Source organism: Saccopteryx bilineata, chromosome 5 (assembly GCF_036850765.1).
Source record: "Saccopteryx bilineata isolate mSacBil1 chromosome 5, mSacBil1_pri_phased_curated, whole genome shotgun sequence".
In the NCBI taxonomy this organism is placed as follows: Eukaryota; Metazoa; Chordata; class Mammalia; order Chiroptera; family Emballonuridae; genus Saccopteryx; species Saccopteryx bilineata.
In genome coordinates this window covers 40,410,534-40,433,030 of record NC_089494.1, presented here as the reverse complement: position 1 = coordinate 40,433,030, position 22,497 = coordinate 40,410,534, and the positions used below count along the sequence as shown (strand labels likewise).

General features: G+C 38.5%; 2 protein-coding genes across 5 annotated transcripts in view; one reads left to right on the top strand and one right to left on the bottom strand.

Annotated features, from left to right (window-relative positions):
* The window catches only part of SLC39A10 (solute carrier family 39 member 10), a 191,376-nt gene extending 177,804 nt beyond the window's left edge, over positions 1–13,572 (top strand). For all 4 annotated transcript variants that reach the window (XM_066279345.1, XM_066279346.1, XM_066279347.1 and 1 more), the window contains 2 exons: positions 4,302–4,492; positions 10,850–13,572. In XM_066279345.1, coding sequence (XP_066135442.1) covers positions 4,302–4,492; positions 10,850–11,008 — 350 coding nt within the window. In that variant the 3' untranslated portion in view covers positions 11,009–13,572. The remainder of the gene's footprint in view (positions 1–4,301; positions 4,493–10,849) is intronic.
* A 102-nt stretch (positions 13,573–13,674) lies between these two features.
* Positions 13,675–22,497, bottom strand: part of LOC136338635 (dynein axonemal heavy chain 7) — a 290,684-nt gene continuing 281,861 nt past the window's right edge. The window contains exons 64-65 of the mRNA XM_066281198.1: positions 16,086–16,189; positions 13,675–14,009 (exon numbers count right to left, since the gene is read on the bottom strand). Of these exons, the coding sequence (XP_066137295.1) occupies positions 13,803–14,009; positions 16,086–16,189 (311 nt within the window). The 3' untranslated portion in view covers positions 13,675–13,802. The remainder of the gene's footprint in view (positions 14,010–16,085; positions 16,190–22,497) is intronic.

Sequence of the window (22,497 nt, the reverse complement as noted above, 5' to 3'; positions counted from 1 at the left end):
TTGTCAACAGTAAGGAAAGAATATTGTTTAAGCAAAAGATGAATAGCTTTGCTTATTCAAGATAAGTCCCAACTGGGTATTTTTTAAATTTATTTTTCAAAATTTTTTTTAAAGATTCTTACTGAGAAAACAAGGTGGAGAAAGAGGGAGAAAACTGCAGACTAAGACAAAGATTTTAAATAAAATAATTTTCTTGATAAAAGACTATATAAAAATTTATACTGCTATATACTTAAAAAGAACAATTGGAAGTTAGAATTTTAAAAAAAGTACTACTTACAGTTAACTAAAAGCATGAAATACTTTGGTTAAATTTAACAAACTATACATAGAATCTGTATGCTAAAAACTATAAACCACCAACAGAAGAAATCAAGAGACTTAAATGAAGAAATAAAATAGGTTTATGGACCTGAAGACTCAGTATTTTTTAAAATGCTATTTCTTTCTATAAATTCAGTGTTTTTCCATTCGAAATTCCAGCAGGCTTTTTTTTGGAGAAATACAAGCTTTTTCAAAATTTTATGTGGAAAGGCTAAGGAACTTAAGTAGCCAGAATAATTTTGAAAAGGACAACAAAATTTTTAAGATTTATTGTAAAGCCATAGCAATCAGAACAATTTATATTGGTGAAAGAACAGACACACAAATCAGGTCCTCACATATACGGCAGCCTGTTTTCAACAAAAGTGCAAAGGAAATTCCATGTAGAAATGATAATTTTTCATCAGCTGTTGCTGCAATAATTAGCTATCTGCTTGCAAAAAAAAATATAAAAAACAAAACTTGCGCCATAGACAAAAATTAATTTAAAATTCACCATTGATATAAATGAAAACAATTTTAAATATAAGAATTTTATAAGGAAATTTTTGTATTTCTTGAATTGGGTCATTGTTCTTAGATACTATACCCAAAGAATGATCTATACCCATTAAGAGAAAAAGTAATAAGATAGACTTCATAAAAATTAAAACCTATATATACAAAAGACACTTAAAATGAAAATACAAGCCACAGACTGGGGAAAAATATTTGGAAAATATATCTGATAAAAGATTTTTTTTGGATATTTAAAGACCTCTCAATAATAAGAAAACAACTCAACAAAAAAATGGGGAAAAGACTTGAACAGGCATTTCAGTAATGAAGTTATATAGCTAACAGATAGACACATGAGATTTCGGGTGCTGGATATATCATGGTCTAGAAAGGATTAGGTACAGCCAGAGGAACTCTTGTAAATTGTTAGTGAGATTGTAGTTCTTTATAACATTAGAAGTACACTTATTAAATGACCTGGGAATCCTGTATTTGCACAAGAGAAATTAAAACTTATGTTAACACAAAAACCTGCTTATGATTGTGTACAGTGGCTTCTTCATAATTGCTAAAACTTTGAAACATCCTAAATGTCCTTTAGCTGATGAGTGGGTATATAAGCTGATTCGTCTATGAAATATTACTTAACAGTAAAGAGCAGTGACTTTCTGATATAAACTGGAACATGGATGAATCATGCACACATTGTAAGTGAAAAACTCTAGACTCAGAGACTCTGTACTATGTTATTTATATAAGGTGTTCTGGAAGAGACCAACTGCAGGAACAGAAAGCAGATCACTGGTTGTCCAGGAGTCAGGGGCCTGAGGAAATGTTTTAGGGGGTGTGATGAAATACACTGCTTATAAAAATTAGGGGATATTTTAAAATGAATAAGAAGCGATAAAATACCCCTAATTTTGTGAGCAGTGTAGTTCTAGAGTTTGATGGTGGTTATGGTTACATGGTATGTGCTTTTGTCAAAACTCATACAACTCTATCAAAAAAAAACAAAAAAGGAATTGTACATTTATATCTTAATTTAAGAACGTATTAACTACATTGAAAAGATCATATACCATAATTAAGTGGGATTTATTCCTGGTATGCTAGTTTGGTTCAATAGCTGCAAATCAATTAAAACGATGCACTGTAAACTAAATGAGAGATAAAAATCAATGATCTTACAGTATTTGCAGAAAAAGCATTTGATAAAGTCCAGCACCCATTCATTATAAAACTCTCAGTAAAGTAAGAATACAGGGAACATACTTCAACATAATAAAGGCCATATATGACAAACTCACAGCCAACATAATATTCAACTGGGAAAAACTGAAAGCATTTATTTCCCTTAAGATCAGGAACAAGACAGGGATGCCCACTTTCACTATTCTTATTGAACATAGTACTGGAAGTCCTAGCCACAGCAGTCAGACAAGAAGAAATAAAAGCCATGCAAATTGGAAAGGAAGAAGTAAAACTGGCTTTATTTGCAGATGACATGATACTATATAAAGAACCCAAAAGATTCCACTAAGAAGTATTAACTAAAATTAATTCATTTTGAATATTGGTTAATTCATGCTGTTTGGTTGTCATTCAGGGATGAAGTAAATCATCTTGCTATCCAGTAATATCAGGAAAGGCATCCAATCTGACATAGTTTATACCCATGATACTTTTTTTCATTGAGCATTAAATAACACCCCTTTTAAAACCCTATTTTGAAATTATAGAAGGAAACATTGTACTTTATAACCTAAAAGATACTTCTGTAGTCTCATTTTTATTATCTAACACCCTGCTAAGTGAAATTACCCCATTTAGCACAGTTAGTTGGTGAATTTTTGAAAATATAGCCAGGGAATTTGTAGAGGAAGAATTTAAGGAGCTCTTTCTTTAAAGAAAGCTGAGAAAGACAGGCCAGAGGAAATTAAAACTTGAGGGGACAGAGGAGATTAAAGCTGGTATTGAATCCAAGTCTCACCCAGGAGAATTAAGTATTTAGTATCAGAGGAGAAAAGATGTGAGGAGATAATATTATATGGAAACTGGGAATGGCAGTTTTGAAGCCATTGGTAGATAATCTCTTTAAATGTATTATTATACATTTCCCAAATAAGGTTGTAGTATGTAGTTTGTAGCCGTTTCTTGGAACATGGAAAAATAATGCCTTGCCCTAATTTCTTTGTTAACTTCATTGACAGACCATGTACTTTTAGTCATGTAAGATCCCTCCTTGAAAGAAACTAGCCCCAGAATTCTGCATGGTAACTGATATACTAAATATTCAATAATTAAATGAATGTTTGTATATTTAGTAACTAAAAAAAAAGTTTGTTATAATAGTAAAACTTTTCATTTTGAGCCTTTAGATCCAGGATTATAATTTCTTAAAGCATTTGCCCTTCTGATAACATCTCTTAAGCCAATGGTTTTCATCCTCTTTCATTTCATGGCACACTTAAACTAATTACTAAAGTTCTGTGGCACACCAAGAAATACATTTTTGGCCAATCTGAGAAAAAGATAGGTATAATATTGATTGATTCACACCCAATAGCTATTGTGTTGGCTGTTGTCTTTTTTTTTTTTTTTTTTTTACAATCTAAGGGAAAAGAGGTCAGTGTCCCTGATTAGGTATCTATTGCAAGTTTGAAAAGCTTTTGCACACATCAGTTGAAAAATCACTGCACTAAGCAATATGTAATCTTTTTTTCCTAGTGTTCCACCTTTAAACAGATGAGTGGAAAAATTCTCTTTTTTGTTTTTTACATATTTAGCATTTTCAGAATTAAGACTTAATGTTTTTCTGAGGGAAAATCCATAAACATAAACAGCATACAATATAATATACTCAAAGAGTCTGTTACCTCTGTTCTTACATAGGCCATTTCTCTTTGAAAAAAGAGCAGAAATCAGAGCGTAGAGCTTTATTGCTCACATAAAAATCAATTATATTTTTCTTGATTTTTTCTTTTAAAAAAATGTTTATATTTCATGTTATATAGTAAAATTGACCTTGCTTTTTGATGTAGGTTTTTGAATTTTAACATGTATTATACAGATATGTGTAACCACCACCATCATCAAGATGCAGAAGAATTTCATCTTAACAAACCCCTCATGCACTGCATTGATAGTCACACCCCTTTCTCACCCCTGCTCCCTGGCGACCAGTGAATGTTCTCTGTTACTATAGATTTCTCTTTTCCAGACTGTCATATAAGTGGAATCTTATATAACTTATCACACTATCTTTCAGCATCAGATGAGCCTTTGAGATTCACCCAAGTTTTTGTATATATAAATATTTAATTTCATAAGTAAAAAATAAATTTTCATATTAAGCTTTCAGTTCTTAAAGTTTATCTTCTTACATTATTCTTAATTTTGTTTTGCACTAGTGTTTTCTTAAATTTGTATATAAAGTCTTGTGATGATTTTAAAACTCTCACATTATGTCTTAACTGCAGGTGATTTTGCAGTTCTCCTTAAAGCGGGCATGACTGTAAAGCAAGCGATTGTGTACAACCTCCTCTCTGCCATGATGGCTTACATCGGCATGCTTATCGGCACCGCTGTCGGTCAGTACGCCAACAACATCACGCTCTGGATCTTCGCAGTCACTGCTGGCATGTTCCTCTATGTAGCCTTGGTGGATATGGTAAGGTATTTTATATTTGTGTTGTTATATTATCTGTAAATATAGCTCTGTCCAGTTGGCTCAGTGAATATAGCGTTGGCTTGGTGCACGGATGTCCTGGTTTGATCCTCAGTCAGGGCACACAAGAGAAGCGAACATCTGCTTCTTTCCTCTCCCCCTCCCTCTTCTCACCCTCCTCTCCTCCCACAGCCAGTAGCTTGGTTAGAGTGTCAGCCCCAGGTGCTGAGGATACCTTGGTTAATTCGAGCATCAGCCCAAGATAGGGGTTGCCAGGTGGATCACAGTCAAGGTGCATGTGGGAGTCTGTCTCACTATTTCCCACCCTCTCACTTTAAAAAAATATATACACACACACACACACACACACACACTTATATATATGTATATATATACACACATATATATGATGATGATATATCTAATGATACAGATATATATATATCATTTCAAAAACATGTGATATATGATATCCTAAATAATCTTAGGGAAAGATATTTAAATAGGAGGATCTCTTTGAAAACCAGTTGAGATGCTAAAGATTTTTGACCAAATGATGTTACTGTTCAAAGAATACAGATTGTTCAGGATTGTTATACTACTTTGAAGGTTTTGTAAAATTGATTGTGGAAGTGTTTTATTGTTAAGAAAATAATTCTTTAAGCTTGCATTATGGCAAACAAGAAAGAAATACTATACCTTCTAGGTAAGCCAGTCTTCAGTAGAAAATTATATTCCAAGAAATTTATGTAATTTCCCCTATTTCTAACTTTAAAGTTAATAAATCTACCATATGCTCTCACTTATATGTAGAATCTAAAACAAACAAACAAATGAACAAATCAAGCAAACAAACAGAAAAGACAGACTCCCAGAAACAGAGACCTAAGGGATGGTTACCAAAGGGAGGGCCTGGGGAGAGGAGTGGGGAAGGGGAGGGGAGTACAGTCAGTAATACTGTGAGAAGTGTGCACGGTGACAGATGGGCACTAGAATTAGGGGGATAATCATAGTGTACAGTTTAAAAATGTCAGTTCACTATATGTGTATATGTATGTGTGTTTGGGTGTTGTGTATATATATATATATATATATTTTTTTTTTTTTTTTTTTCTTTTGTGAGAGCGATAAAGAGAGGCAGGCAGGAAAGAAGAGAGATGAGAAGCATCAACTCATAGTTGCATTACTATAGTTGTCCATTGATTGTTTCTCATATGTGTCTTAATGGGGGGGGGCTCAGGTTGAGCCAGTGACCCCTTGCTCGAGCCAGTGACCCCTTGCTCAAGCCAGTGACCTTTGGGCTCAAGCCAGCAACCCTGAGCTTAAGCTGGTGAGCCTGCACTCAAGCTGGTGACCTCAGGGTTTCAAACCTGGAACCTCAACATCCCAGGTCAATGCTCTATATCTATTGTGCCACCACTGGTCAGGCTCAAAACACTATATTCTATACCTGAAACTAATATAATAGTGCATACCACCCACATGGAAAGCCTTAAAAAATGTTTTTTAAAGAAAGTAAAATCCAACACAATGAGATTTATTTTCATTTTACTTGACTAAGTAAGTTGGGCAGTGTAGTTGCAGAACTATCAATTTAGTTACCTTTTGTTTTCAACAGATTTATGTTCAGTTTTCTTCCTGGTAGAATCTATCGGCTAGTCTCATTTCAAAAGCATGTATCCTAAACTTTTAATCACAGAATTAGTGCCTAGTATAGAAAGTTTAGCAAATATGAACAAAAAAATATTATGTATGTTCTTTATATACATAAAGGAGAGGTAGCCCTTTCTCTCCTTTTTTTATAACTGTATTTTTTATTTTTCAATTACAGTTTACTTTCAATGTTATTTTATATTGGTTTCAGTTGCACAGCATTGTGGTTAGACAATCATACTTTACCTACTGTCCTCATCTCCTCTTAGACCTCTGACATCTCATTTCCTGTTCCCATGGTCAGCTGATAACCTTGCCTCATACTTCATGGAGAATAGGATACTGAAACCTTCAAGACAACCTCCCCGTTAAGTTCTGTTCACATATTTAGCCCAGACCTTCTCATTACCTACAGATTCGTCTACCCACCTGCAACCTGAATGTCTAAAAGGCATCACAGATTCAGTGTCTTTAGAGCCCGGCTTTTAGTACTTACCAACCCCACTCCTTGCCCTAGCACCTCCTATAAAATTCTCCTGTAAGATTTTCTAGTTGCTTAGATCAAAACCCCAAGTGTCATTCTTCGATCCCACTCTCTCTCTCCTCCCCACATCTGGTTTGTCACTAACTCCTGAGGGCTCAATTTCCTGGTCATCTCTGCTCCCCTCCCTCTCATTCAGTCCACCATCTTCGCTTTTTGGCCGTTCTCCCTGCTTTTGTCCTCATCCCTCCGTCATACTCTGTATCAACACAGCAGCTACAGAGTGATCTTTTTTAGTGATCTTTTGACGATTAAACTACGTCCGCATGTGTGCTTCAAACCCTTAAGTGCTTTTCCACCCTATTCAGAGTAAAATCACCAAAGGGCTTGTTTTGACCTTAAAGGTTTTCCAACCTCCTTGAGCATTTCCATTCCCTTCCTGCCTTCAGCTTTCCTCATTGTACCCAGTCTCCTCCCCTCTGTCCCAGGAAGCACACTCTGCCTCTGCTGCTCACTCCCTGTGGAATGTTCTGTCTGCAGACATTCTCCTGGCTAGCTCCCTCCCCTCTTGTGAAGCGTCCTATATAAAATCGCGGACTCTAGCACAACAGTTCACATTCTGTATCCCTGCTTCCTTTTTTCTTCACTGTGATTGCATCTCAATCTATTAATAATGCTAAACGTTTTGCTTATTTACTGAGTTAATTTTGTGTCTCACTAGGTTGTCAGTTCTGGAAGTGCAGGCATTTTTTGTTGTATTTTACTTACTGTGGGCAATGTAGTTCACAATTAGTTGAATAAAAATGAATGGGCTAAGTCTTATACTAGAAAGTTAAGGATGTAGACCAGATGAGAAAGCCTTTACAGAAGGGATGTATAGTGTAATGAAGAAGAAAAATTGCCATTATTTATGGTTCTTTTGATACATGTTATAATGGAGTGGTACACCGTGCCTGTGGAACTGCAGAGAGAGGTTGGCTAAAGAATTGGGAAATAAAATTAGGGAAGTTTTCCTGGAATAAGAAGTCTAACCTGAATCTTAAAGAATGTAGAAGAGTACATTAGAAGCAAGAGGAAAGAGCATATGAGAAAGCAGAATAATAAATGGCATCATATTTTGACCACTGAGTCTACTCCTGGGACTGTATTCTGAAGAAATAACCTAAAATGACTACTGCTAATAAAGCAAGCAAGCAAGCAAGCAAAAATAAAGCTATATTTTTGCAGTAGTATTTATAATGTCACATTTATATTGGAAACACCCTATATGTCCAAGAAAAGGGGGATACACTATTCGTATATATTTTAGGATTTTAAATTTTATTAATTGATTTTAGAGGGGGGGGAGAGAAACATCAGTTTGTTCCACTTATTTATGCATTCATTGGTTGATTCTTATATGTACCCTGACCAGGGATCGAACCTGCAACCTTTGTGTATCAGGATGATGCTTTAACCAACTGAGTTACCCAGCCAGGTCTATTTTAAGATATTGATGACACTGAAATTATGTATTTTCTAATAGGTTGAAAAATTATATCCATAGAGTCATTCAGGTAGATGTTGGCCAGATCATGACAGTCACACAACATGCCATGCTAAAAATATTAGAGTTTATCTTACCCATTTTGGAGAGCCAGTAAAAGGTCTAAGCAACAATGGCATGCTTACATTTTTGTTTTAGAAAGACAGCTTTGGCTGTGGAGAGGAAGATTTTAATGATTTGTAATCATTTAATAAGATAGCAACAGTACCAGCAATTTAGTTTGAGGTACTTTTAGTATATCCAGATGGAGTTATCTGGTTTTAGGGGACTTTAGATAACAACCATTTATTAACTTGTATGGAAGCACTATTGCATTTTGTTTGTGTATGTGTGACATACAGAAAGGGACAGATAGGGATAGACAGACAGGAAGGGAGAGAGATGAGAAGCATCAATTCTTTGTTGCAGCTCCTTAGTTGTTCATTGACTGCTTTCTCATATGTGCCTTGACTGGGGTGCAACAGCAGACCGAGTGACCCCTGGCTCAAGCCAGCAACCTTGGGCTCAAGCTGATGAGCCTTGCTCAAACCAGATGAGCCCGCACTCAAGCTGGCGACCTTGGGATTTCAAACCTGGGTCCTCTGCATCCCAGTCCAATGCTTTATCCACTGCGCCACCGCCTGGTCAGGTCCACTATTCCATTTTCACATGTATGGCCCTACCACTATTTACTGGCTGGCTGTTAGCAGTGGTTATGATGAACAGGGTATTGGCAGTCAGGACAGAATGGAATGGGGGAAGGCATAGTCCCTGTTCTAGCTGGTATGTTCACATATCTAGAGGGAATATTTTTGTGAAACATCCTGTTAAGGAACATCAGAATAGAAAGTTTTTCTAACAATAAAAACTTGGGGGGAAATAGGGAGATATAATAGTCTTGTTAGTAGAATCATAGGTAGGAAGTTACCAGTTTTAGTGTTAATCCAAGGGTTGGCAAACTTTCTGTAAAGGGTTAGAGATAAGTAGTTAGGCACAGTGGATGATCTAGTCTCTGTCACAGTTCTTCAGCTCTACCATCTGTAGTGCTTTCTGTCACAACTGGTTAACCCTGTTGGACAAGAATAGCCTCCATTAGCTACTACAGACTACTGCCATAGACTTATAAACAGAATAGATGACCAGCATGAAGTAGTTTTAAATAAGACCCTGCAGAGATTGTTAATATACTGTAGCACTGGCAGAGCATGGTAATTGCGTTTTGTACTTTTTATTTAATAAATAGTAGTGTTCTTAGGCAGGTATTATGTACTTAACACTACATTTCTGCTCCCTAAACCTCAAAACACCCCAGGTATTGTTTGGAGTAAAGCTTAGTGACTGAAAGAGTACTACATCTGTGTCATCTTTTGATAGATATTCATTGCAGACTTAAAAAACAACAAACAAAAGTGAAAGTGAGAATTAGAAGTATCAATTCCTTCCCAATTGTAATGAGGTTTGCGTAGAAAGTGTTTATATTTTAATGCACCAGTATTTTCTTCACTACAGCTAATTTACTTAAACTAGAGATTTAAGTTTTATACTTTGAACTATGAATTATTCTTAAATGTAATAATAGTATCTACTTAATGCTTTAGTAGTTGAACTATAAACTTTTTAATGCACTATATCTTTAAAGATATTGGAAACTTACAGATATTTAAAATTGAGTACACTGTTAAGACAGTGTGCAAAACTTGGTAGTAGTTATGCTGGATATCTTTGCTATACTGTTTTCTGTGTCTGTTATTGGAAGAAAAACAATGGTACTTAAAGGCATAGGGATGCCAGTTTGCAATGTGTAGGATGTCTATCCTTGCTGTCATGTACAGCTGGAAATGAGAATGTTTAAGGAAAAAGGTAAAGAAATGATACAGCTTTTAATCAGATATCTCCCAAAGGAACCTTACTTTCTTGGTGAGTTTAAGTTGCATAAGTGAATGTGGGACTAATGTGTTCTTTTTTCAGTTTTATTAGCAATAATTTAGTTGTCTTATACTTTAGTGTACAGTAAATGTCAGAATTGATATGGTCAGTGGGCAGTAACTTTTAAAAATGACTAACACAATAGTATGTGCATTTGTTAGAGTGAGGAGGGAATAGATTTAGTATTTACTTAGTATTAGCCAGAGCATAAATTTTTTTCCGCCTGGCCAGGCGGCGGCGCACTGGATAGAGTGTCAGACTGGGATGCGGAGGACCAGGTTCGAGACAGGTTCGATACCTGAGGTCGCCAGCTTGAGCACGGGCTCATCTGGTTTGAGCAAGGCTCGCCTCAAGCAAGGGGTTACTCGGTCTGCTGAAGGCCCACGGTCAAGGCACATATGAGAAAGCAATCAATGAACAACTAAGGTGTCGCAATGAAAAACTGATGATTGATGCTTTTCATCTCTCTCGGGTCCTGTCTGTCTGTCCCTATCTGTCTCTCTCTCTCTGTCACTGTAAAAAGTAAATAAATTAATTAATTTTAAAAAAAAGTTTTAAAAGGAGGAGCTAGGAGGCCATTTAAAAATTTTTTTTTTTCTCAGCGATTTGACTAAAATATGTTATGGTTAGCATTATGTTCAATAAAATAATTACTTTATCAGTAGCTATGCTTTAGTCGTTAGTGTTCTTAAATAGGAAAATGTAAGAAATATATATTTGAGTAGAATTTTATACAGAATGGTTTGTAAAATGTCTGTATTTTATTTTTCCCCAGCTTCCAGAAATGCTGCATGGTGATGGCGACAATGAAGAACACGGCTTTTGTCCAGTGGGGCAGTTCATTCTTCAGAATCTAGGGTTGCTGTTCGGGTTTGCCATCATGCTGGTGATCGCCCTCTATGAAGACAAGATTGTGTTTGACTTCCAGTTCTGACCATTCCCAGTAATCACTGTTGATTACAAGAGTGTTACCGTGCAGCTTTGCATCTTGTACTGTGTGCACATTGCTCAAAGAAAAGTCAGTGGCTTGCACTCCTTACAAGTTCCGTAGAGTTGAGCCTCCCCCCAGACTGGTGCTCAGCACTGTTCCCCCTGTGTGAAGGGGTCTTTAAAAAGTGTAAAGCTTGTGATATAAAAAGGAGAAAACGGGACTCCATGAAACAAAGTTGGTAGAGGTTTGATGAAGACTTTTAAAAAAAATAATCATATAAAACACTAAAGTAGTCTCTTTATTAGTAGAAACTTCTGTGGCTATGCAGAAATAGAAATTGAACCAAAAAAATCATTTAAACTTTAAAAATATTTTAAGTGGACTTTGGACAGACTTTGTGCTAAAAATGACCTGTGTCCTTTAAATTCAGCTACATATATGCATATGGTAATAGGGATCAACTTGATGGCTTTGAATTGCTTAAAGTAGATTATAGGACCTAGAAGAAAGCTCAGGCTGCATTAGAGTGTGAATTTAGCATTGGGAAAAGCCCTATTCTTGAATCTAGAGTAACTATTTTTGTATATATTTGCATAGTGTTTAAACTTGCAGCCTAAACTACTGAAATTTGTGATTGTATGTTTGTGTGAGTTTCAGTTTAATGAAAGATTCATAATGGTTCTTTGTATTAATATTATACTTGGTGTTGGGGTTAAAATTTTTTGTTCATTTGTTTTGGGGTTTTTTGATGGGGGTAGAAGGTTGGAGCCTGTGGTAAAATGTTGTGTATTTCTTTTTTAATTGTAACCCTCTAGAAAATTTCAGAGAAGTGAAGAACCCAGACATGGTCTAAATAGTCAGTTTTCCTACTTTAACAGCACTAACTAGTTTTCTGGGAAATTTAAGTTCTAAATGGAGGTATTGCTTTACCAGTTGGGCACTGGGACCATGCTGTGGTTGTCAGTAAGTCCTAGCACACGCGTCTGCGATCTGTACATGGAGTGTGGAAAAGTGTCTGAGGGTGATCTCCGCTGAGACCACGGCTGTCACAGTACCAGGGGACTCGGAAGATGTAGTTAAAAAAACTCGGCTGAAATCTTGATCATTTTGTGCCAAGATATGCTGTTGGTGCCTGGTAGGGACTAGTCTCTTTTTTTAGGTGCCCTGTTCTTCTACCAAAATTGTGATTGATTTGTGAGAAGTGCAAGCCATTTTTATTCTGCATTTTGACCTAATAATTTTTGTAGTACACTCAAATGCATGTAGCCTTCTGTTCACACCTGTGCCACACGGTCTTCATTCATGCAGGTAAACTGTATTTTAACTCTGCGGGCAGCTTGCTTTAACCTGCTTGGCTACCAGTGCAGCTGCTTAAAAAAATCTTCCTGTTCAAATACTGATGAGCCGAACTCTTTCCATTCCATTATACTGTCTTCATTTAGTCCTTCTCCTTTCCCCGGCTTCTTTCCTTTTATTCCGTAACTTTAAAACAGAAACCAAAACTTTGAGAGCAGCACATGCATCCAGTATTAATGGAGTAGCGCAGTGTTTCTTCTTTATGCTGTAAGCAAGGGGCTTAGGTATTGTTTTCTTCATTTACGCCTGAATTTGAACTTATTTCTGGCTTTCTCCGTGGTCTCCTGTAGTGAGGAGGAGTTTTATACATAGAATATTTTCGGCATTGGGCACTGAAGCAGGACAGACCTCATCTCTTGCTTGGCCCTTCAAGCAACTGAGCTCAAGGTGCTGATATTTTATTTAGTACTGCCAATTCAAGTGACTCAAGTATCTTACTTTCTGAACCAAGATATATTTATAGTTCGTTTTTGGGTTTTTGTACCCAAGGTGGATTCTGCATTCCAGCATTAATTAAATCTGCTTAATTTACAAACTTTTATGAAAAGCAACAGCTGGAATATACTCCCAGTCTTAAATGCCTGATTTTAAGCAAGTATGTTATGCTGAAGTATATGAAATTTTATATTTTCTCAAAAATGGTATTTATCTTTATTTGCTAGATGTTTTTAACCTTTTAAGAGGGCTGTAACAGTTGCTGCTAGTATTTTGTTAGGGTTCCACCAGTATTTAGTTTTCACAACATTCTAATTTCAAGTCTTACTAGACAATCTGAATTCCACTACATTTCTGTTTGGCTCCAACATTCCATTTAGCTTGACCAGTCCACTATAACATGTGTTTGTTGGAAGTCATTGTTACTTGTACAATGCTGTCACTGTGTGACATCCAGATGAAATTTGGTGTATTTCACATTGCATTCAATCAGCTGTGATTATGCTTAGAAATACTATAGTAACTAGATACAGTGTGAATCTTTTCCATTAACCATTAGTCAGTGGCTTAAATGTGATTATGGTCCTGCAAGGTGATACTTGCTAAAATAGCTCAACCTTTTTGTTGTTGTTGTTGTTATAACTGAATCATTTTTTAAAAAAATTTATAAAGCTGGAAATGATCAAATGCTGTTTTTTTTTCATTGTCAACAGTGGTGTGTCATTTTATGTATGTTCCTAATGCTTATGGAACTCTCCCAAAATAAAGTTATTCAAAAAGAGCAAATATACCAGTATATTTTCTTTAGTCTAATCTTTATCTCGGGACGTTTACTTACACTGAAGTATGAATCATTTTAAACATAAGATGCACCTGCACATTAATAAATTTATAATTAAGTATAACTTTAGTCAAATTGATTTAAACTAAATAAATTGTGTGAAAAGTAAAATATATTTTTTACTCCTGTAACAAGAAATAGTAACAGAGAAATGACATCTTCTGATTATGAGTTAAGTTGACACAGCAGTGCCACGCCACGCCCAATCCAGTGCTCCTTGGGTTGGTCAGAGGGAAGAGTCATGGCGATCACGAAATTGGTCGAGTGGCCAGTGGTGGACAGTGTTCCCCTTCGCTCGCTCGTCTTGTACAGCGGAGCGGTGTAACTCGGTCGTTCGGGGATGTCTGCCCTCCTACAGGGCTTGAGCCACATCTGGAAGAAAGCGTATAGCACATCTTTTATATTTGAACATACATTACGGTATTGTTCAAGTTAGTTATGTCTGCAAATTTCCATGGCCTACACGGTTTTTAATTTTGTCAGCAGGGCTGACATTATTCAAAACATTTTTAAGAGCTCTCAGTTGTCTTCAGAACCAGTTTAGGAACTAACTGATAAAACGTCATTTTCACCTACTCTGTCAAAAAGCATATTACCTATCCATGCATCACTTCTCCACCGTATTTATGTGGGGATGACTTGCTGTTTACAAACAAAAACCAGATGTACTTTAAAAGGAGAGTGTTGTCACCATTGATACTCAAAATCATACTGCCTTATTAAAGGCCAATTTAAAGTACTCTGAAAGGACTTTTACCCGTGATGGTAGATCACCTGTTTTAGGTGAACATTTAAAGTCACTTGGTATATCATGCATGTACAATGTCCCCACAGTATTTTTAGAGTCAGCCAAGTTCCTAGAACAGTCAACATCGCTGAACCTAACCAATCTCAAAAACAGGATTTCGGGGCAATTTGATCTCGACTATAAGTAAAAAACAAACTATGATCATAAAGATGAAATAATGTTTTGTTTCAGAATTTGGTTGAATTCATTTTCTGTCATAATAACAGCAAAAATGCTTTGAGGCCCCACTAGTCCAAGTCCTCTTAGGCTTCTCAGGTCAAAATACAAATTGTATGACGGAGCTAATAAGGATTCTAGTCTCTAATGTAATTGTGGAATACAGATGATTATAAGGGGAATTCATAATACAGTTTTTCAGATATAGTTAAGTATAAGGACTTAGCACTCAAGCTGGATATATTTCATTTCAACCAAGAATAGATTTTCTTAATGAGAATTTTTCTTACAAAGTGGCTTACTTAGTCAAGAGAACCATCCACTTATAAATCCCTCCTATCCATGCAATTAAGAATTTCCTTGTGAAAGGAAAAAACTTCACACTAATCAAACTCCTGATATTGCACATTTGCCCTTGTGACTTTCAATTTGGGTCTCATCTTTGACACACTCTGCCCGCAGTATCTTTATGGCAGGTTTCTTGCCCTTGGCTGTCAGCTGGCCCTTCGCTGTACCTGTTAGAGCTGCTCTGAAGGAGTTGTGCCTGTCTGAGCTGTTCCCAGTGTCCCACCAACAACTGATGTAAATCCCCAGCCTATATTTTATCAGCATCTAAGACGGTCCAACTGAGTGGGAATCAAGCCACTTTGTCACGATGCAGTAACGTGGAAAGTATTTCTACAGTCTTCCCCTGCTGAACATAGGTGCCTGGGAAACTTTTATGGGGATTTCATACAGTAATCTTAACCTGTAAATTTCACATTTTAAAAATCAAGGTTTATGTAAAAAAAAAAAAATAAAACATATGTATGTGTGTGTGTATATATATACGTACTGTTTATTCTCATTACTCCTGAGTTCTGTATTTGCAAATGTGCCTAGCATCAAACTTTACTTGTAATCCTAAAATCAATACTCTGCATTTGATGCTCATTTGCAAGCACGCTCAGACCAGGAAAAAACAAGTCACCAGACAAGCACGTTCCCAGCTGAGGTCAAACCTGTCAAATCTCTGACATTCTTTTTGTTTCATCTCTCTAAAACAAGTATTCTTTGGATGGTTTATTTAATACCAAGTTTTAAACATTTTCATGGATTTCTTTTGTATGTGTGTGTTTGTGGTGCTCTTTCTGTTTTAAATGGCCCCCAAGGGTAGTGTTGAGGAACCGTCTAGTGTTCTGAAGCCCAAGAAAGCTGTGATTTGCCTTATGGAGAAAATACTATAACTGCGTTCGGGCATGAGTTACAGTGCTATTGTCCACAAGTTCAGTGTTAATGGATCAACACTATATATTAAGTAATGTGCCTTTAAACAAAACAAAACAAGGTTATGTATTGATCAGTTAACAAAACTGTGACCTTGCATTTCTCCTAGTAACAACAGTTCCTTATTCACTAATTCAATGTTGGCAGCAACTTTATGAAATGTGAATAAAACAGCTCCCAGCCCCATGTATTGATATTTACCCTTAGAAAATCCTTACCACAGGCACTGTATCATAAAGAATTTTGGGGTGTGACTCTGCAAGTTTCTTTATCTTTCTATTCCAGGAAGCTCCATCCAGAAATAATCCATGAATGAAAACACCTAAGTATAAAAGGAGCAGGTTAATACTACACTGTAAATGTGCAAATTGATTGAGTTCTGAATCTGAAATTCGTACAGATGAATACTATGCAGGTTATTCTAGATTAGCAGCCTAAGGTTTATTCTAAAATGAAAAGCAGTGCTCTGAGTGTTTTGTCTTAATGCCCATATTTCTTTTTTTTTCTTGTTGAGAGAGGCAGGGAGAGAGAGAGGAACATGGAGCTGCTCCTGTATGTGCCCTGACCAGGGAATGGAACTGGCAACTTCTACGCTCCAGAATGCCAACCGACTGAGCTATCCAGCCAGGGCTTAATTTCTTTTAGAAACAGAGAGGAAGGGAGAGAGGGGAGGAGGAAGGGTGGCATTTATTTGTCCCACTCAGTTGGGACACACATTGGCTGCTTCCCGTGTGCCCTGACCAGGGATTGAACCTGCAACATGGTGGTTTCCGGACAACACTCTTCACTGACTGAACTAACCAGCCAGGGCCTTAGCATCCATATTTCAAGAATATCTATACTCTGCCTAGTCCATTCAGTGGTATAATTAAACATGGAAGACGAAAGAAGAAAGTAACAGTTTGTGTGAACACATTAAGATTTATATTTTAAATTGGCAAATTATAATGTCAGAGGTCATGAAATCTGCAAGAAAAGTTCTTAATGCAGTTGTAGGCATTCAGTGGCTTCTAGTCAGCATGTGAACAAAGCAGGTCTCTAATGTCATGGGAGTTCAATTTCTCCTCTATTTCAGAATTTGTTCTCACTCCAAGGACACGTGGTAAACTCCCCTTAAACAGAATGTCACACACTAACAGCTGAAAAACACATATTAGGAATTCAGTGAAACACAATTACTTTCTCTGGCTACTCATATGTGTAAAGCCTCATGACTTGAATATAGGTATCTGTACCTGCAAACATTCATTGTAATATTTGCAAAGATGTAAAATGAGGTAATGTGGAACTTTGACCTAGGTTTTAGTTCCTAATTTGTTCCGTGACCTTGAGCAATTCATTTAACTTTAGACTTGTTTTGTTCTGTAGAACAATTGGGAAACATTTCTAAAACAATAATCCTGCTTTTTACACCTTGTAGATTTGTTAGAATCAAATCAGGCCTGGCCAGGCGGTGGCGCAGTGGAAAGAGCATCGACCTGGGAAGCTGTGTACCCAGGTTTGAACCCCAAGGTCACCAGCTTTAGCGCAGGCTCATCCGGCTTGAGCATGGGCTCACCAGCTTGAGTTTAAGATCATAGACATGACTTCATGGTCTCTGGCTTGAACTCAAGGTTGCTGGCTTGAGCAAGGGGTCACTGCTCAGCTGGAGCCACTCCCATAAAGGCACATATGAGAAAGCAATCAATGAACATCTAAAGTGCCGTAACTATTGATGCTTCTCATCTCTCTCCCTCCTGTTTCTTGCCAAAAAAAAAAATAATAACCATATATATAATAACTGGTGAAAGCAGTTTATGAAGAAGTATATAAAAACACGCTTTGGCAGCAGGGCTGTTCAAGAGGACTTTTTGCAATGATGGAAATATTCCATATCTGAGCTTTCCAATATGGCAGCCCCTGGCTGTTAAACACCTGAAAAATGGCTAATGTGACCAAGGGATTGAATGTTTAGTATTGTTTAATTTTAATTTTAGAACCACTTACGGATGGGGATACATTCTGAGAAATGTGTGGTTAGGTTATTTCTTCATTAGTTAGTTTCAGCATTGTGTGAACATCATAGAATGCACAGACGCCAACCTAGATGGTGTAGCCTACTACGCACCTAGGCTGCACGGTACCGCCTGGGGCTCTTAGGCTAGAAGGCTGAATAAAACAACACAAGGTGAAGTCAAGCACTAGAGAAAACGATGCAATTAAGAGACGTGGTAGCCTGACCAGGCGGTGGCGCAGTGGATAGAGCGTCGGACTGGGATGCGGAAGTACCCAGGTTCGAGACTCCGAGGTCGCGCGCGGGCTCATCTGGCTTGAGCAAAGAGCTCGCCAGCTTGGACCCAAGGTCGCTGGCTCCAGCAAGGGGTTACTCGGTCTGCTGAAGGCCCACGGTCAAGGCACATGTGAGAAAGCAATCAATGAACAAACTAAGAAGTCGCAATGCGCAACGAGAAACTGATGATTGATGCTTCTCATCTCTCTCTGTTCCTGTCTGTCTGTCCCTGTCTATCTCTGCCTCTGTAAAAAAAAAAAAAAAAAAAAAAAGAGACGTGGTAAACACCAGATGTATGAGGCTGCTGCAAGCGAGCACGGTGTACTGTGTCAGCAGACTTGAAATATGTATAAGAAGAAGTGCACTCTACAATAGTGATAAAAGTATAGTATAGTAAGTGCATAAGCCAGTAACAGTCATTTATTATCACTATCAGGTATTATTACCGCACATAACAATATGTGCTACACTTATATGACAGTACAGGTTTGTTTACACCAGCATCACACACTCACGTGTGCAACACATCATGCTAAGATGTCATGACAGCTATGACGTCACTAGGTGATAGGAATTTTTCAGCTTTGTTATAATCTTATGGGACTGTCGCTCTATATTTGGTCCATCACTGACCTAAACGATCTCATGGGGTGCATGACTAGTCAAATGTGAAAAACCATATGCAGACAGTTCGACGATGGATGTCGGGGTAGGGGAGACTTAGCCTTTCTCTTCTTTGGGGTTTAACTCATGGAAAGAATAGTTGGAATAAAATGTCTGTTTTATTAATTGGCAAAAGGCTTGTTCAATAGCTTCCCAAGTATTACCCTGGTAAAGCTGAATTGCAAAATGGGCCTTGAGTCTGGGGCAATGTGAGAGTGGACCTGTCCTAGGGTGAGAGAAGTCTGCAGTCACAACGTCAGGGCTGACCTTCCCGGCAGGATCTAAGGCCTGCAGCTCAGTCACAGGACCAGGTGGGAAGAGGGGAAGTAGAGGAGCCTCCACAAAGAGGCCCAAGAGGGCCAGTTAGTACGCTGGCCTCACTGACTTGTAAGCATAGTCTACGGCCATACCACCCTGAACGCGCCTGATGGAGACTTGTAAGCATAGCCCAGCAAATCCCTGACACTAACCAATCAGATTATCTATTCCTCACATGGTAAAGAAAGCTCATATCATATAAACAGAAGAGTTTATTTCAACCCCTAAGAGAAGAGGCAGTAGAGATAAAAGTTCCCTTCAACCCAAGAACAGTTTTATAGGACATGTGACATGAATATTTAAGTACATTTTTTATTTCTAATGGTTAATAAGGGCCTTATGGAAAACACAAGATATAAATAAAACAACAGGTCAGAGTGTTAACTGGGTCCTAGTTCACAGCCCTCCTACTCTGAGTCACACCTTTGCCGTCTCTGAGATGCAGTCAGCACATAGTATCACAGCTACACTCCACAGTGTTTTTCAGCCCCCGGTCCGTGGGCCGGTCTGCCAGAAATCTTGTGCTGCTCTGCAAAAGCATTACTCACCCTGGTGTCGTATGAAGATCATAGACCAAATGATATTAGTAGAACTCGCTTATGCTCAGGGTGATTTATGCCTTTGTGGTCCCCGAAGAAGTTCTCCGTTTTCACTGGTCTCAAGTGTAAAAAGGTTGACAACCACTGGCCCACAGCTTCTCCCAGCCCCTCTCGCTCACTATTGCCTGCCTCCCTTCTTGCCGTGTGGTGCTCTCCAAGGGTGATCCTGAGCCACCCAGGGGCACCCACTCCTTCAGACAGGAGGAACGTTAGGCAAACGCATTTAGAATATATGATACCAAGTCCAGGTAGGTTGACAGTGGCACCGTGTGGCCGCTCTAGGTAACATTAGAAGTGCCCTTGTCTTCATGTTTAATTCAATCTTGGGAAAGTAAGGCTGCCTTCCTTACGAGCTCAGAACCCAGAAACAGGCACACACTGCAGTGTGTACGGCAGACCATTGGGGCAGTAGAGAGGAGAAAGACAAACTGTGTTTCTAGCCCGAGCTGTTCTCGCGGATCTGTGCTCCTCTGCCCAGTAGGGTCCCATCAGAAAGCTGTTTTTTGCGAAAAGAACATTTCTCTAAACTATTCCATGGAATCTTATTTTCTTTCTGGTAATTAGCTAAGTAAGAAGGAAAAAAGTGGAATGACAGAGAAGCTAAGTTGTGAATATCTGTGTGTACTGGTGAAAATGTATATGTGTGTTATTGTACAAAACAATAAAATTCATGAATTTCAGTGAAGATGAGCTATTATAGATCAAACCTGGGCTGATACTTTGGAATATAGTAATATGGGTTAACAAGTGATTACTCTTCATTGAGCAATTTTGCAACACTAAGTGGCAGTTACCAATCTTGAAATGAGTTGTGCTTTATACCTGCTCCACTATTTTCAAGATAATTTTGGCTTTTTTAAGGTTGGGTCAGACTCCAAGAATTTGTAGTGGATTCAAGCAACGTGATTTTTGGGAATTTCTACAACAGCTTTTGAGGGACTATATGCCAGACACTTTGGCACTAGGGAAAAAAGGATGAAGACAAACAAGGTCACCCATCTCGGAGTTTGCTGCAGAGGGAGACACGATAAAGAAACAGAAACATTACGGAGCGTGACTAATGCTTTGACATTTATAAGCAGAGTTGGTAGAGAGGATAACAGGGAAGTAAGGGCTTTGCTGGATAAACTATTCAAAGAGGATCTTTCTGATGAGCTTTAATTTAAGCTGAGACCGGAAGGTTGAGAAGTGCCCATCATGCTGAGTCTGGGCTTAGGACTAGAATGTCGGAAGATCCTGAAAAGAGCTTGAGGTGCTCCAGGAATTGTCAGAGGGCCAGTGTGATGTGTCTGTAGTGGTACATGTTGAACCTCTGGGTAGAGACAGTGACTAGAACATGCTTGGTTTCATAGATTTTATTCTAACTACGAAGAGGAAAAATATCATTATTAACTTATTTAGTTATCTGAATTTTCAATGCGGGCTTAGTGGTGACATGATCTGTTTACATTTTTTAAAACCTTCTGTGGCTCTGGTATAAATGAAGGATTTTAAGAGTATAATGACACTAGCAGGGAGACAAGATAAAACGATAGAGCAGAAGAATTTAGATAAAGATAGTGGTGGCAGGTTTGTGACAACATGGAGAGACCTGGAGAACACCATGCTAAGGGAAACAGTGAGAAAGAGCTAAGAACTGCAGGATTTCGCCCGTAGCTGGGATATAAACCCAAGACACACAGACAGAGACAAAGTCAAGTGGTTACCACAGGGAAGGGGGTGGAGGGAGGTGATTTCACCCGTAGCTGGGATATAAACCCGAGACGCACAGACAGAGACAACAGTCAAGTGGTCACCACAGGGAAGGGGGTAGAGGGGAGTGGGGTGATCTCGCCCGTAGCTGGGATATAAACCCGAGACACACAGACAGAGACAACAGTCAAGTGGTTACCACAGGGAAGGGGTGGAGGGGGGTGGGGTGAAGGGGGACAAACAGACCCTGACGGACAGTGCTTGGACTTTGGGTGATGGACACACAGCACAATGAACAGTTCACATGCTGTGGAGATGTGCACCTGAGACCTAGGTGTCCTATGGACCAGTGTCACCCCATTCGATTTAATTTCTAAATAAATAAATACAGTAATATAATTTATGGCTCTTAAAAATATCAGTTACATAAGCATTGGCCTGTGTTTTTGGTGTTTTCTTTTGCTGTGTTTTTGCTTTAAGTAAAATGCCTTCTTGGAGGTACCAAAACTTTCCAAGCATAATGGCTAATCAGGAAGGTGAAAATCAAGTCACTGGCATTTTCAACAGCTTTTTTTTTTTTTTTTTTTTTTAAATATATATTTTTCTGAAGCTGGAAACGGGGAGAGACAGTCAGACGGACTCCTGCATGCGCCCGACCGGGATCCACCCAGCACGCCCAGCAGGGGCGACGCTCTGCCCACCAGGGGGCGATGCTCTGCCCCTCCAGGGTATCGCTCTCTTGCGACCAGAGCCACTCTAGCACCTGGGGCAGAGGCCAAGGAACCATCCCCAGCGCCCGGGCCATCTTTGCTCCAGTGGAGCCTCGCTGCGGGAGGGGAAGAGAGAGACAGAGAGGAAGGGGGGGGGGGAGGGTGGAGAAGCAGATGGGCACTTCTCCTGTGTGCCCTGGCCGGGAATCGAACCCGGGTCCTCCGCATGCCAGACCGACGCTCTACCACTGAGCCAACCGGCCAGGGCCTCAACAGCTTTTATTCTCAAGACAGTGTCTCAGTTAGCTTTTATTTCCTATCCCATCTTTTTTTAATGAGAGAAGAGGAGATAGAGAGACAGATTCCTGCATGCACCCTG